This window comes from Coccidioides immitis (assembly GCF_000149335.2).
Source record: "Coccidioides immitis RS genomic scaffold supercont3.1, whole genome shotgun sequence".
In the NCBI taxonomy this organism is placed as follows: domain Eukaryota; kingdom Fungi; phylum Ascomycota; class Eurotiomycetes; order Onygenales; family Onygenaceae; genus Coccidioides; species Coccidioides immitis.
Window position 1 is genome coordinate 6,788,604 of NW_004504310.1, and position 12,823 is coordinate 6,801,426.

A 12,823-nucleotide genomic window follows, 5' to 3' on the forward strand; every position below is an offset into this window, starting at 1 on the left:
CTTGTTTCACCCCCACTTCAACATCTCCTATGTCTTTTTGTTTGCTTGCCCTCTCACCAGCCTTTCATATCTGACCAAGGCTTGCCCCTGCTGTTAACAATGTTTGCGATGTCCAAAGGACTCCATATCCCGCCATATCCCATGTGAATGGTGATGCGGGATGGATTGATGCTCGCCTCACGCCTTGTTGGCGTGTGTGTGTATCACTACTTCCAGGCCATTCACCGACTTGGGGAGTCATACATTCCCTCCTTATGCTAAAAGTGATTGCACATGTTCTGGCAATGAATACTATGAATGAAAACAATCAAATTCTGGTATTTTAGCTTAATGCAGCTGCCCTGTGACTGCTCCTGTCAAGTTTCAAGGAATGTTTGTCACTGAATCCGGCGTGAAGACTCTCAAATCGGCAGCATAAAGAGCCGTTGTCGGGCGATACGACAATGGGGCCTTTGCTTTCAAATCTTCCACCTCCCTATATTTGTCTGTCGACCACAAGCAAAGCCAGCCTTTTTATCTTCAGCCTGGACTCTTTATAGGACTATTTCATTGTCTCCATTTCATCCAGCGCAACTCAACAAGGAGGTAAGGTCCGCTCTCGGGCTACTTTCTCTTAGACATCCAAAAGCCTATTGCAGACTTGAACGAGTGTCTCTTTGTGAGTTGGCATATTCGTTTCCACTCATCCGGTTTTCCTCTCTCGATCCTCCCTTTGTTGCCTCGACTCGCGCTTAAAGCTACTTAAACCTCGACATTCCCGCACCGAATTATGCCAACCAGCAGCTTCCTCCGTTGGGAGCAGTTCATCCTTCAAGTACTGGAGAACCATGTCAATTCCTCTCCCCGGTATCTTCCTCCTGGCCCTTTTTGCTCAATGGACTACCCGACAAGATTAAGGCAGTGTGGGCGCGGAAGCCAGCTCTATCATTGTGCTATTACGCCTGAAAATCCGGGTCCCGCTTATACCATCGAGGCTATGCTTTGGGATTATAGCGGACGGCTCATGCTCTGCAACGCCACGTTTGTTGTTCCATCAAGAGAACCAACCTCAAGCATCTATGACTTTTGTGCGGAGCGACTGGGAGACTCGGTCTACATGGTTCGACGTGCCCTTCAACCTTCGAACTCCTCGCTAGAAATGCCAAGAGTTCCATCTTCCGATTACGAATCCAAAGTTAAATGTAGTCGCTCCGATGTCGATATACTTTTTGATATCGAGTACTTTAAGAAAAAAACCGACGACTTCGGACGTGACGAAAGCCAATATGATCTCGGTCTCTTTGCCGTTCGCCCTCTTGATAAGAATGCGACAGCCCCGCATGATGCCTACCCAGGAAACCTTACAGAAGACGCTGAGTTGTCAAAGCTTCTTAAACCGGAACCTTTTGATTGGAGCGATTGCGACGATGAAGTGTTGCGGACGGACAATCCAGGCCACATCCCGTGTAATGGCCGCGAAATCACCGGAAACAAAGACCGTTCGTCTGAAGAAACGCCTGGCCAATCCATGAAAAGTGCAGGCAATGCGACTTTAGAGGAGTCTTGCTTGGAGAGCGTTACACGTTCCACGACAACTAAATCGGATCCTGGAAGCTCCGTGCTACCTCAGGCTGATATTATTCGATCGGAGCCGTTGATTGTTGAAACAACGAAACGCTATGATATCGAGACGGAATCAAATGACTCGCAAGAGGGGCCGCGTTGTGCAGACGCAGATGGTAACTTTCCATTTACGCATTGCCTGATCGATCATGAATGCCTGCAAGACTTGCTTTCGATCGCCCATTTCGAAAAATCATGGCAAGGGTGGTGGATGGACAACCGACCTCACGTGCACCATTTCAACTGGCTCGGGGAACCGATCTCAGAACGCAGCTTTACTCCTCCTGAAGTATCGCTATTCGTCATCCTCACCCCTCCAAAACCTTGGCTGAATAGCACATCGAGAGTGGGAACAATCCTCAGGCAGGCGATGAAATTTGTCGACCCAGTCCTGTACGATGGCGAGTGGGGCGATCTCGCTCGCTATCGGGGCCATGATTTGCTAAGGGCTATTACGGGGCGTGTCTTCCAATTTTACACGGCAGAGGGGGCTTGGTTGCAAGATAAGTACGGTTGGGACGACCGTGTGCCGTGTTATGATCCAGCGGATCCGATAATGTACCTGGCCGAGCCGTGGCTGCCAGTAAACGGTTGGATGGCAACACTTTTCTGCCCTACGAGGCATGAATATGTTTCGGAGTCGAGCAGGCACATGGACGCAACTAAATGGATGCGGCGGAGGTTTCCACGTCCTTCCCAGCGCTCGCCGCTCAGTGGTTGCGTCATGATGGAAGGGTAAACGGACACTTTGATGGATCTGTTCTGCATTGGGGGAGAACGGAAGCTTGCTTCTCGATATATTTCCTAGCAAAAATCCATCTTTCATGTTCATCTTGTCCGAATACTTTGAAGTTTGGTGACGATGTGGGGAGAGAGGGCTCCTTACTTTAAGACGATTCTCCCCATGGAGGAAACTGTACGGTCTTGCTGTTGGGGTTTTCAGTTACACTCGCCTCTGATCCTTCTGGGCTGTGTGGTTTTAGCCTTGTCCCAACGGATCCTATGGTGGGCTCACCGACCTCAAGTTTCCAGGCGTGACCATAGATAATCCGCCCAAGCTCCGAGCGCCAGATCCGTCTTGGAGTCCTTAGTGCCTTAGAGGCCTTGGATGCTGGTTCTATAGCAGCGACCTATTGCGAACCTACGGAGGGTGTTTCTACCAGGAGGATTCAGGCTCCGGAGAATCGGTCAAAGCTAAACAGCGGTGGTGCACCGCATCTGTCTCTGTCCGGTCTGCGTTCCCACCATGGCATTCTAATGGTGACGCTTGGTTTTACCCTATCGAGGGGGGCAACCGCAACAGTCCTGACACGTGTGAACGGCGAATATGATATGTATTATCATCATCAACGGATGATGGGCGGAAGAGATAACTATGGATGGCTTAGAACCATGTATCATGCCTCGACGACTTGAGACATTTTGTGTCAACAAGAATGCAGCATAGCCCGTCGCTATATGCCACCAGGATGGCAACATTTGCCGAATTACTGCCGGGTGCTGGGAAGCTGTTGCATTGTGGTCCGGCTTCCGCGGTTCTAGGGAGTGGTGGTGACTGAACCTAGACCTTACAAGAACTCGGGCAATCAGTGAATAGAAGTGGACGTCCACCCTTTGTCAATCGGACATGCTAGTCGCCTTGTCCTAAGATCCCGTTTTCGAGCATGGAGAGGGATCAGCGATCCTTTTTTTCCCTTCATACTCGAAGCGTGCACAGTTGTTGACCCAAGTCTCAGCCCACACCGTTGGAGTGGTTTAACCCGTTGTTGACCCCACCAGCGAATTGAAGCGCGAGCCCTGTTCCAGAAACGTTGGAAATCTGAGATATTCAGCGAATGAGTTTGCATGGAACTGAATGAAGCGCCATCATAATTTCTGTCTAAGGTATCTGGCCTACCTTGAAGTTTCTGATCTAGCTTTCGGTGTGGATTGCTTCCTGGACTATACCACAGCGAACAAGGCCTGGGGGACATCACTCGACTTTCGCGACACAGCTTCTGTTTCACAATTCCAGGGCCAAGGTATTTGACCTACCTTGAAGTTTCTGGTCTAGCTTTCGGTGTGGATTGCTTCCTGGACTATACCACAGCGAACATGTGGGGGACGTTGGTTGGGGCCTGAGACACAGTTTCTTCTGCTCTGGGAAATACGTCTACCTAAACTTCTTGAATAACAGCGCCTTGATCTACTCTTCTCCTTGTACATACATGTACCGTGATTCGGCTGGAGACCTTGGATTTTGCTTTCGATCTGGAGAATATACATGATTTTCTCGAGTTCATATCCTCCAGAGCATAAGCTCGAGGCTTACCTTTGCCGCGGATGTTTGTTGATCTAGATCATCTTCAAGATATTAGTGCTGGGTCTGTCTGTCTGTCCATGATGAGCGGAAAGGTATATGAATTCTCTTGGATTCTTTCACCCTGGCGACAACCGGCCGGAGCTTTACCGGCTGTGTCTCGAGTTCCAGGAGCTTGGCTGTCCCCACTTATGTCTCTTGCCGTTACTTGCGGATATGCATATGACTATTCGGCGCATCGTCAACGACTTTTCAGACGCGATAGGTTCGTTTTGGGCTTGTTGCTACCGATGGTGCCCAGGGCCTCATGGGCACGCAATTTCAAGTGTGAGTTTTTCGCTGCTACCTTGCGCTTTTCGGGAGGTTCTCCGAAAGGGATACTCTCGCGGTTCTTTTCCCGTTCAGCACATCGTGCGGTCTGTTTCGGCTGCCCTTCGGATAGCTTCGCGTCCTGGCGAAGCTGGAAGTTCACTGTGTTTTGCGGGGTTCCTTGTGAAACGGATATTTCACGTCCTGGCCGAGAGCGTGATCTCGGGCGCTCCGAATGCCATGCGAACCCATCCTGTTCCCATTCGTGTCATCGATCCTAAGCGGTGCATGGCTTGTCAGTGTGGGTCCCTATTCTTATCGTCTTGCTGCGCAGGAATGCTCTCTGCCGCAGCGGGTTTTCACGCCTCCTAAACAGTTTGACTGGAGGGATTATTTTCTCGGCTTGTTGCATCCCTGTTGCTTTCATTATTCGGCAGCGGTGCCTAGGTCCGGGCATCGGAAAAATCCACATCTTTTTGACCATGGACGTGGGACTGCCGTGCTATCGTGCACATGGACTCCGCGAATCTTCCATTACTGTGGGCGGGATATCCGTTGGCCCACGGTTTGTCATTGGTTGAAAGCACAAAGGCGGCGACGTACTTTCTTCTCGCCCTGCAAAAACAGGGCCTGCTCTGTGGGAGGTTATGGACGATCGGCAGAATTCTCTCCTTTAGTGTCAGTGCGGATATATCTCCGCCCCTTAGTTCGTTCCTTTGGATACAAGCACCGCGACCTATGCTCTCTCTGCGAGATGGCAACGCCAAAATTTCCCTTCCTATGTCAACATCCGACCTCACAAATGTGCTTTCATGGCGGCAGACACTTTTTTGTGGGGGGGCTGTGGACGATCTGCTCCTGGCTGGTGAAGTAACGCAGGCTTAGATCGGGGGCTGTGGGGTCCCCCCGAATGTGGCTGGGCCTGGGCGGAGAAGCGGGCATATCTAGGTTCGCTTGCCCGTGTGAAAGAAGCTAACTGTGCGGGAGAATTTGCCGACGGAGATTGTGCACGAATATCTGTCAGCGCCCTAGGAGAATCTATCATCGGAATCTCCTGAATATCAAGGTTAATGGCATCTTCGGTTGCCTTGGATCCGGAGACACGTTTGCTAAGGAGGATATTTAGAAATCTCTTGGAGTTCAACCTCTGCACAGTATTTGTCTTCCCATCCTTTCATCTCTCGCTCGACGCGCCGGTTCAGACCGATTTTCGCAAGAGGGCACCTCGCATGCCTTCCAGCATGCTCAAGCTTCTGCAGTTTGGTAGCACATTTGTCGTTGGCCAAAAATGCTTCCTTATCTGCTGACCTGATGTGCGGGCCAAATCGAAGGCAATCTGGTTGGCCCAGGGGTGGGACACTTCAAAAGTTTCCGTGATGTCTTCCGGGGCACATCTTTTGGGGAAATGGTTCAACTTGGGGTACTTCTGGGAGAGTTAGAAATTGCGCTGCGGTTTGTTATTTGCGACTGAGAGCACCACTACATATGTTTGTTCTCTAATCATGGCCTTGTTGTTTTATTGTCTGGTCTGGCACGAATGCATTTTGACAACAGAGCTCGGGTCGGTGGAGAATAGACACAAATGATGAATTGATAACTAACTTACACTTTAAATACAAGAAACAAACCATACTTATCTTTTGTCCCCCTTTTGTAGCTCATCCATCAACAGAAGTTCTTCTGATGGAAGAGTAGCTTCGTTGTACCAGCGTGTGGATGCGGGAGTCTTGTTGTTCGCCCCGCTGACAGCTCAGCCACAAACGGCAGCTTGTCTAGTTAATCTAATCTTATCATGACTGGATCTTGATCTTGAGTGCCATATCCTGTATCCCACGCAGATTGGAAGCTTTTTAATTTATGATAATCAGGATACAAATTAACATCAAATCCAGATTAAGGATGGATTTTTTGAATGATTAAGCCACTCAATGAGAAGGTTAAAGGACTGAGACTCTTCTGCAACTCGCAGACCAAAGGGATTACAACCAGACTACTTTGCAGCTTGAAAAGGAAAAGGGGGGAAATAAAAAGAGAACACCGTAAAGAAAAACAGATTATGATTGAAAAATTCAAGCCAATGCATCATGGCATCCCGCTATCCATCCCTTTCCCTAAAACCGATACATATAAGGACAATCCGGGCAAACAATTTGAAGCAAGTAATATCACAAACTCCCAAACAAGCACCGAACGACCGTGCTGAACGAATCACGGCTCCAAGGCAGCAAGCTCCCTTTCTTTGGCACGGAGAGCTTCACGCATGTTCTCGGCTTCTCGCTGTAATTGAGCTCTTCGTTCCGCTTTGAGCATTTCGTCCGAAAGAGCTGTAGGTCCAACAACGGCGGCTGATGGCTGAAGTGAACCAGTACAACCGGACCCAGAAGGGGACAATGAGGCAGGTGCATGTGAAGGGGAAAACGACGGAGAGGGATGCGCCTGTGATCTGGAGCCGTTGGAATTGAGAGATGGGTCAATAGATGAACCTTCGTAAGTCTTTTCTGCGTGGTTAAGCAAGGAAGAAATTGAGCTTAAGCGGCCAGGATGAGAAAGGGAAGACGCGGCTGAGGGGTTGATTGGGGGGAGGTGAGCAGATGCTGGGATGTCGGAGTTGTTGGGAAGAGCGTTGGCCTGTGTATCTGATGCATTTGCTTCTTCATGCGAACGCTTTTTTGGAGTCGCACTTGAAGTTAAATGCTCGCTTGGGACGACTCGATCACCGTTGAATAGACCCCCTGGTGGTGGTCCATGGTGGGGAAGAGAAGTCGATTTCGAGTTGTATCCGGTGAAGTCGATGGCCGGAGGAGCGGAGTGATTTGACGGGTATGTTGTTTGCATGTGAGGAGATAGCTGCCCATTGGCATTCACGATGAAGGGGCTGGTTTGTTCTCCATGCGAGTATCTCCGGGTATCGAGTTGGTGTGAGGCGAGGGAAGCGGGTGGCAACTCGGGGGAGACTGAAGAATCGTTGGAAGAACCTGCTGTGGGAGACCTATCCCTCAGGGCTGGAACAACGCGTTTTCTTCTTTTAATAATTGATTTCTTCATGGCTACCGGTCGAGCGCAGCCATGCAACCTGAAGTAGAGCCCTTCAACAACCGAATTTCGACGTTAGCCATAAATTTCATTGAAAAGTAAGGAAACCTAGACATACCGCAAGCATTGCAAATAGGATGACCCTGATCATCTCGCCTCCACAATGGAGTTACTGTAGTACCGCAGTTTTGGCATGCAGTTGGTAGTCCTCCATCTTGATTAGGGACATCTAACAGATCGTTCGTTTCGTGGCTCATATTTCTAGGCTGATTTATGGCTTGAGGAGAAACTCCTGCAGCGTGTCTCACGGGGGCAGGTCGGGAAGACGATTTATAAACACGGTTATTATATGCTGGACAGCCATCACAACCAACAGCACCACCCGTTCCGTTGCAACTGCCACCACCCGGACATGTCCCAACTGAAGCCGATTCATCGTTCGTTGCATTCGACTGGCGACCGGAACAACCGCCAGTGGCGCTGGGAGATATGCTGGTCCGTGCGTTGATATTTTGCTGTGTACTTGGTCCAGTCATGGCAGATGAACGATTGCGATTCGTGGGGCGATCAGCATTTCTGGCTTTCAGATATAGGCCACAGGCATTGCATATTGTAGAACCGTTGGGCGCTCTGCGCCAAAGAGGAGTTCTTTTCGTTCCGCAGTTGCTATATCAGGCTTTGTTAGTGGAAGGAAAGGCTACACAGCAAATCATGGACTAGGGACTTAGCCACGTACACGCACGAATGGCCGAGGAAAACCTGTTCTTTGCCACGGGACTTTGGCGACTGGCGTGATGCATTGGGCCGATTTTCGTCGTTTGATTCCATCGGCATCTGATTCTCTCTTCCAGGACTTGCCCTATTCTGGGGGTTTTCGGTATCAGATAGATTCAGCATCTCGCCGCCATCTGATCTTACTCCAGCCCCTGAAGAGCTAGGATCCGCAGCCTGATCCCTTGCTCCACGGGCAGAAGATACAAGTTGATGCGCGGCATCAAGATCTTCAGCGGATGGGTGGCGCATCATGCTGTTTGTTGACGGCGGAACACCCCTAACGATATCCATAGATACGTCGAAAACCACGGGTCGGCCTGACAGAAACAACCACTATAGTCTGCAAAATCTTCCCTCCCGGGTCAACTGTCGATGACAAACTGAGTTGTCTAAGGTGGTACGATCGTTTCTCAAATTTATTCGGCGCCCAAGCGTGTCTTTTAGCTGGATAGGAGGCCGATAGGATGATATTCGACCGGGACAAATGAGATGTAATAGGAAGGTCTCGAATAATCCGATTCCGGGGGCCGAATTATCTTCGATGGCTTCACACGAGGATGATCGTAATCAGATCTTCGCCAGGCAACCGTATACGATGTTCACGATGGAATGCTCGAGGTATGAATGCGCACAACGCAGCAGACGGCAGAGAATAGGAAGGGTAACGCGCTTAAGTTATCTGATGTGATGGTGAGGTTGAGGTAAAAGTTGTTGTAGCACCGAGTTGCGATGGATGAGATAGGCTAGAGCTGTTGCGGCGGTGGCCTCCGGAGATAAGCCAGCTGCAGGACGAGGACGGAAATTCCCAACGCAAAAGGACTAAGGATGCTGCGACAACGGTTAGGCAGAATGCATCAAGTTTGGATGAATCAAAGAAGGAGGACAAATTTTTGGAAGAGCGAGGATGGAGTTGTGACAAAAGGAGGAGTTTATGTTCGGAGGCGTAACGAGCCGCGACGTACTTCGTACGGAGCAATGCAATGCAGGACGTGAGACTTCAAGTTATTGCTTCCAAGAAAAGCCCAACCGAACCGAGCTGTAACCCGGAAGGAATTCGACAAAACTTCTTATTCGCGGAAAAAGTGGTTGTAGTTGGTGAAGATAGGTTGGGTGAGGAGCTCTTGTGATCTGGCTGACGATCAGATATGGGAGTGGCCTGACAGACGGGCAGGCCAAGGCGAAATAATATCTGATGAAGTATGCTTATGGTAGCACAGCAGGGTTAAATAATCATTTACTTTCTGACAACATCCAAATCCCGTCCCAGTTTCCCCAGCACGGCTTTGTCCTGCGCAATGTGAACGAATCGCTGTTGAGCAAATTATTCGATGTGGTCAAGGGATCAGATATGGATCTCCATTGTCGATTATCTTATCTCTTGGGCTTTTCCCACCGCTGGATTATCGCGCAACTGTAATAGCCGGAAAATGGGACATTAACCCTCTCTCTATTTAACGCGTATGGCTTTTGGAAAGAGCTGGATTCTCTTGCAAAGATCTCGTCGTCCCAGTTGCTTCAACCTCACCGTCTTCTGGATTGGCGCGGCGACGCGGCTGAATGGCGAGGGCGCAATCTGATAAGTTTCGGTCTGATGAAAAATAGACTTTCGCCGTCGACGTCAATCCGCCTCCAGGGTGCTAAACCTTATCAGGCTAGAAAATATGGGTCAAGATGAGAGATTAGCATTGTGGCTTTTCTCATTCGCCAGCTCCTCCTGGTCAGCCGTGTCAGCAGCACTGGCTACGTTCCTACTGGGGGGATGCAGGGCTGCGGGCCCCTTTAGTCAGTAACTGTGCGTGGGTTCCGGGGCTGGCACAACACTGAGGACGAGGCGCGCGTGGACACAACAAATAAGTATATTTTGAAATCGTTTTTAAAGTACAGTGTGGAAAAGATAGCATTCATCAGCCGAAGATGGACGTTATCAGCTTATCTTAAAGGCTAATTAAAAGAAAAGAGGGCATGAAGGCCAAAGTATCATTTGTGTTGCCACAAATGGAGGAGTGCAACGGGGCATGTGAAGGACGTGACCTCCCAGTCCAAGCCCACCTCGTCGGTAATCGGATCGTGCAAAGGTTCATTGCCACCTTCAAAACATGCATGATAAAGGCGACCCATGCTGGGGTTCGCTAATTTCACGGCCGTCGAATGCCATTGAACCAGTAGCCGGGGGAGAATCGTGGTGTTAACAGATTATTATGGGTTTAGATCTGCTCCGCACCCCATGCAGGTTCTGCCTCTCGCATGTTCTGAGGAGGTTCAATTGAGGGGATGTACTCAAGCGCCACATAGGCCACGCCCACAATTCCAACGATCGAGCCAGCGATGATGCGCAAAACGTGGTGCTCTAGGATAATGCAGCCAACAAAGATGTAGACTAGACACTCCAGTAAGAAAATACTCCAGTGCCCACCCCGTTTTTGAAGTTGAAGACTTACAGATTCCTCTTCCGATAAACGAGAACATGAAGGAGGTGTGTCTAGTGATCTGCGTTGGGACATTCGGGACGAGTTCGAGGGCACCGGTGGCTGTGATCGGAGTTAGCATTTGCCATGAATGTTTGTACTGCAGGGTTAATCCGCATACCTAACCCGAATAGAATAACGTAAATGCCGATGATTATATTCCGGCTATGGCATCTGTGTTAGCGGAGCACTCAGTGAACCGAGGAGGTCTCCAGTTATAGTACCCCGGAACCCCAGCAGTCTGCAACACTTACAATTTGGGATCAGCGAAGAATTGCGAAATCCCGCCGAGCACCATAATAACACCAATGGCCAAGTTGACCAAGCGACTAGAACGCAGTTTATCAGCATAAATGCCTTTAAACATTGTCTTCCCAGCGAAATGAACCTCCTAGGCCATTCGTCTAGGTATACGGAGTAGTCCGCCGAAGATGGTAGTTCCACATACAAAATATTTGAGTAGTCCATCTTGTTTTATATGTCCGACGTTTTATATCCAAAGAATTGGTAAATTCCGATTCCGATGACAGTGGGTGAAGTTATTGTTTACTTTTCGTTTCGTCAGTTTTCAGAGCTCCCTTCGGATAGCCGCGCGCAATTGACACTTGAAGTTTAACTGGTAAAGGTATTTGAAACGATGTGAGCGGTCGGGATTAAGTCTGGTAAAAAGGGTGGCTGGTCAGCGATCAGAGCTTTGGTAGCGCCTCCTGGCAATGATAAAACAGGCACTCAACGCGGTCACACATACTATCAACACATGAAGTTCCAAAAGAAGAGCTTAGTTAAGGAGAATGATTCAATGCTGCAGATAAGAATTTGACAACAAAGAAGCAGAACGAAGTCTTCAAATTCAGCTGCCTGGCCGAGGGATCGTCGTCAACCTGGCTGGGGAGCTCTGATGCGATGACTAATTGCAGCTAGCGTGGTGGTTGACGTATGGTCACGTGCCTCCAAAGGCAGTCTGCTTGCTCAGAAGTGCGATGCCTTCAGCCTTCGACGATTGCTGCTGGACATACATCTGGACTGCACTGCCATCCATCCGTACAAAAAGACCTGAAAGTGGACGTTTCTGTGACCTACAAACCAACGAACGCCAACATTCGGAATCCTGAGACACGTTGGAACTTCAATCGCCCCGAGCCCTGACTAACTCCTTTTCTCTACTTCCCACTTTCATGCACTGTATACCCTGCTTCTTCCTTCTCCAGCCTTATTTTCGTTAATGCCCTCGCTAACATACACATTTGTTTCGGATCCCTTCCCACAGCTTCATAAATGGCTTCTACATCCTTCCCGATCCCAATATGATCCGCCGTCACCAAGCTTCTTTCGGCAATAAACGGTGCCACTTCCGGCCAGAAGGACTGAATCGAGGACAGGAAAATATCAACAGCGACATCACCGATGCCTTTAATATGCTTGATAGCAGTCCTGATTTCCGCGCGAGAGCCGGCAGTTTGTTTGTAGAGATTATTCAAATCTCCATCTATGCGTGGCCAATAAAAAAGGAGTAAATGAGCAAATCGCATCATGCGTTGGCCATTCATCTCTTTACAGCAAGATTAACAGGCGTAGCAGGGAAAGTTACGTACTGTACTTATCCATCGCCCATTCCGCCAATTCGCCTAGCTCCGATGACGTTTTCTTATAGTAATGGCGATAACCCCCTTCGATCAACACATCGCTCCGCTCGTCCCAAGAACTATTTTTCAATACATTGATATCTTCATACCCATGTTTGAGTAGTTCCTTGAGCGTCTCGTCCGCTGTCTTGTGCGAAATTGGCGCCGCCTTGAGCAGGGCTTCGAAGAGGAGTGCTAGCACTGTTGCCGAGCTCGAACTAAGGGGAAAGCTAAATCCGATTTCTTGGAGAGGAAAGCTCCCTTGCTCCGTCAAGAGTTGTTGGATGTCCTTGCGTGCGGCTTCTGAGAGCGGCTTTGTGGCCTCTAGTCGCCCTGAGTAAAATCAGCATTTTTGATCAGAGATCTCATATGCCCCTCAATACAACTAACTAAGGGGTTTAGTAGATTGTAACACCCCCACACATACTCTCTGCCTCTGGAATTTCATGCTTCTTAGTTCTCTTTTTCGGCTTTTGCATGTGCTTTTTTTCTGCTACAAGCTCCTTCGGTGGCACGTGCTCCTCTGCCTTGACTTGCTTCTGAGCAGAACTGGCCTCTGCACGTTCCTGAGCACGCGTTCGCACCATAATGATTCAATTTAATAGAGATTCAGGGTGCTTTGATCTGAAAGGTGGATTAGACAGAATCACAAGGCTAGCATAAGGGTCGTAGATGTTATCCTGCTTTGCCGGCGCAGTGACGTAATGAATGACCTTGTT

The 12,823-nt window shown here is 49.3% G+C and overlaps 6 protein-coding genes across 6 annotated transcripts; 3 read left to right on the forward strand and 3 right to left on the reverse strand.

Annotated features, from left to right (window-relative positions):
* The first annotated feature begins 797 nt into the window (after positions 1-797).
* Positions 798-2,750, forward strand: CIMG_00646 (uncharacterized protein). The gene has a single exon (XM_001246874.2). It carries the CDS (start codon positions 875-877, stop codon positions 2,339-2,341), a length of 1,467 nt encoding a protein of 488 aa, XP_001246875.1. The 5' UTR covers positions 798-874; the 3' UTR covers positions 2,342-2,750.
* Positions 2,751-4,445: 1,695 nt separating this feature from the next.
* Positions 4,446-5,084, forward strand: CIMG_10600 (uncharacterized protein; the record flags this gene model as incomplete). Its single annotated transcript, XM_012358829.1, has 1 exon — positions 4,446-5,084. The coding sequence occupies one exon, from the start codon at positions 4,446-4,448 to the stop codon at positions 5,082-5,084; it is 639 nt and encodes a 212-aa protein (XP_012214252.1).
* A 196-nt stretch (positions 5,085-5,280) lies between these two features.
* CIMG_12851 (uncharacterized protein) lies at positions 5,281-5,517 on the forward strand (the record flags this gene model as incomplete). The annotated part of the gene is made up of 1 exon (XM_001246872.1): positions 5,281-5,517. One exon carries the CDS (start codon positions 5,281-5,283, stop codon positions 5,515-5,517), a length of 237 nt encoding a protein of 78 aa, XP_001246873.1.
* A 672-nt stretch (positions 5,518-6,189) lies between these two features.
* On the reverse strand, positions 6,190-8,550 carry CIMG_00643 (SreP protein). Its single transcript, XM_001246871.2, has 3 exons — positions 7,980-8,550; positions 7,362-7,909; positions 6,190-7,296 (listed from the first exon to the last, which is right to left on the reverse strand). The coding sequence occupies exons 1-3, from the start codon at positions 8,306-8,308 to the stop codon at positions 6,419-6,421; spliced, it is 1,755 nt and encodes a 584-aa protein (XP_001246872.1). The 5' UTR covers positions 8,309-8,550; the 3' UTR covers positions 6,190-6,418.
* Positions 8,551-9,857: 1,307 nt separating this feature from the next.
* CIMG_00642 (COPI-coated vesicle protein) lies at positions 9,858-11,330 on the reverse strand. The gene is made up of 6 exons (XM_001246870.2): positions 11,231-11,330; positions 10,931-11,141; positions 10,737-10,811; positions 10,604-10,647; positions 10,456-10,545; positions 9,858-10,394 (listed from the first exon to the last, which is right to left on the reverse strand). The coding sequence occupies exons 2-6, from the start codon at positions 10,948-10,950 to the stop codon at positions 10,222-10,224; spliced, it is 402 nt and encodes a 133-aa protein (XP_001246871.1). The 5' UTR covers positions 10,951-11,141; positions 11,231-11,330; the 3' UTR covers positions 9,858-10,221.
* Positions 11,331-11,412: 82 nt separating this feature from the next.
* On the reverse strand, positions 11,413-12,746 carry CIMG_00641 (uncharacterized protein). Its single transcript, XM_001246869.2, has 3 exons — positions 12,532-12,746; positions 12,075-12,437; positions 11,413-11,968 (listed from the first exon to the last, which is right to left on the reverse strand). The coding sequence occupies exons 1-3, from the start codon at positions 12,689-12,691 to the stop codon at positions 11,643-11,645; spliced, it is 849 nt and encodes a 282-aa protein (XP_001246870.2). The 5' UTR covers positions 12,692-12,746; the 3' UTR covers positions 11,413-11,642.
* Between the last annotated feature and the right edge of the window lie 77 nt (positions 12,747-12,823).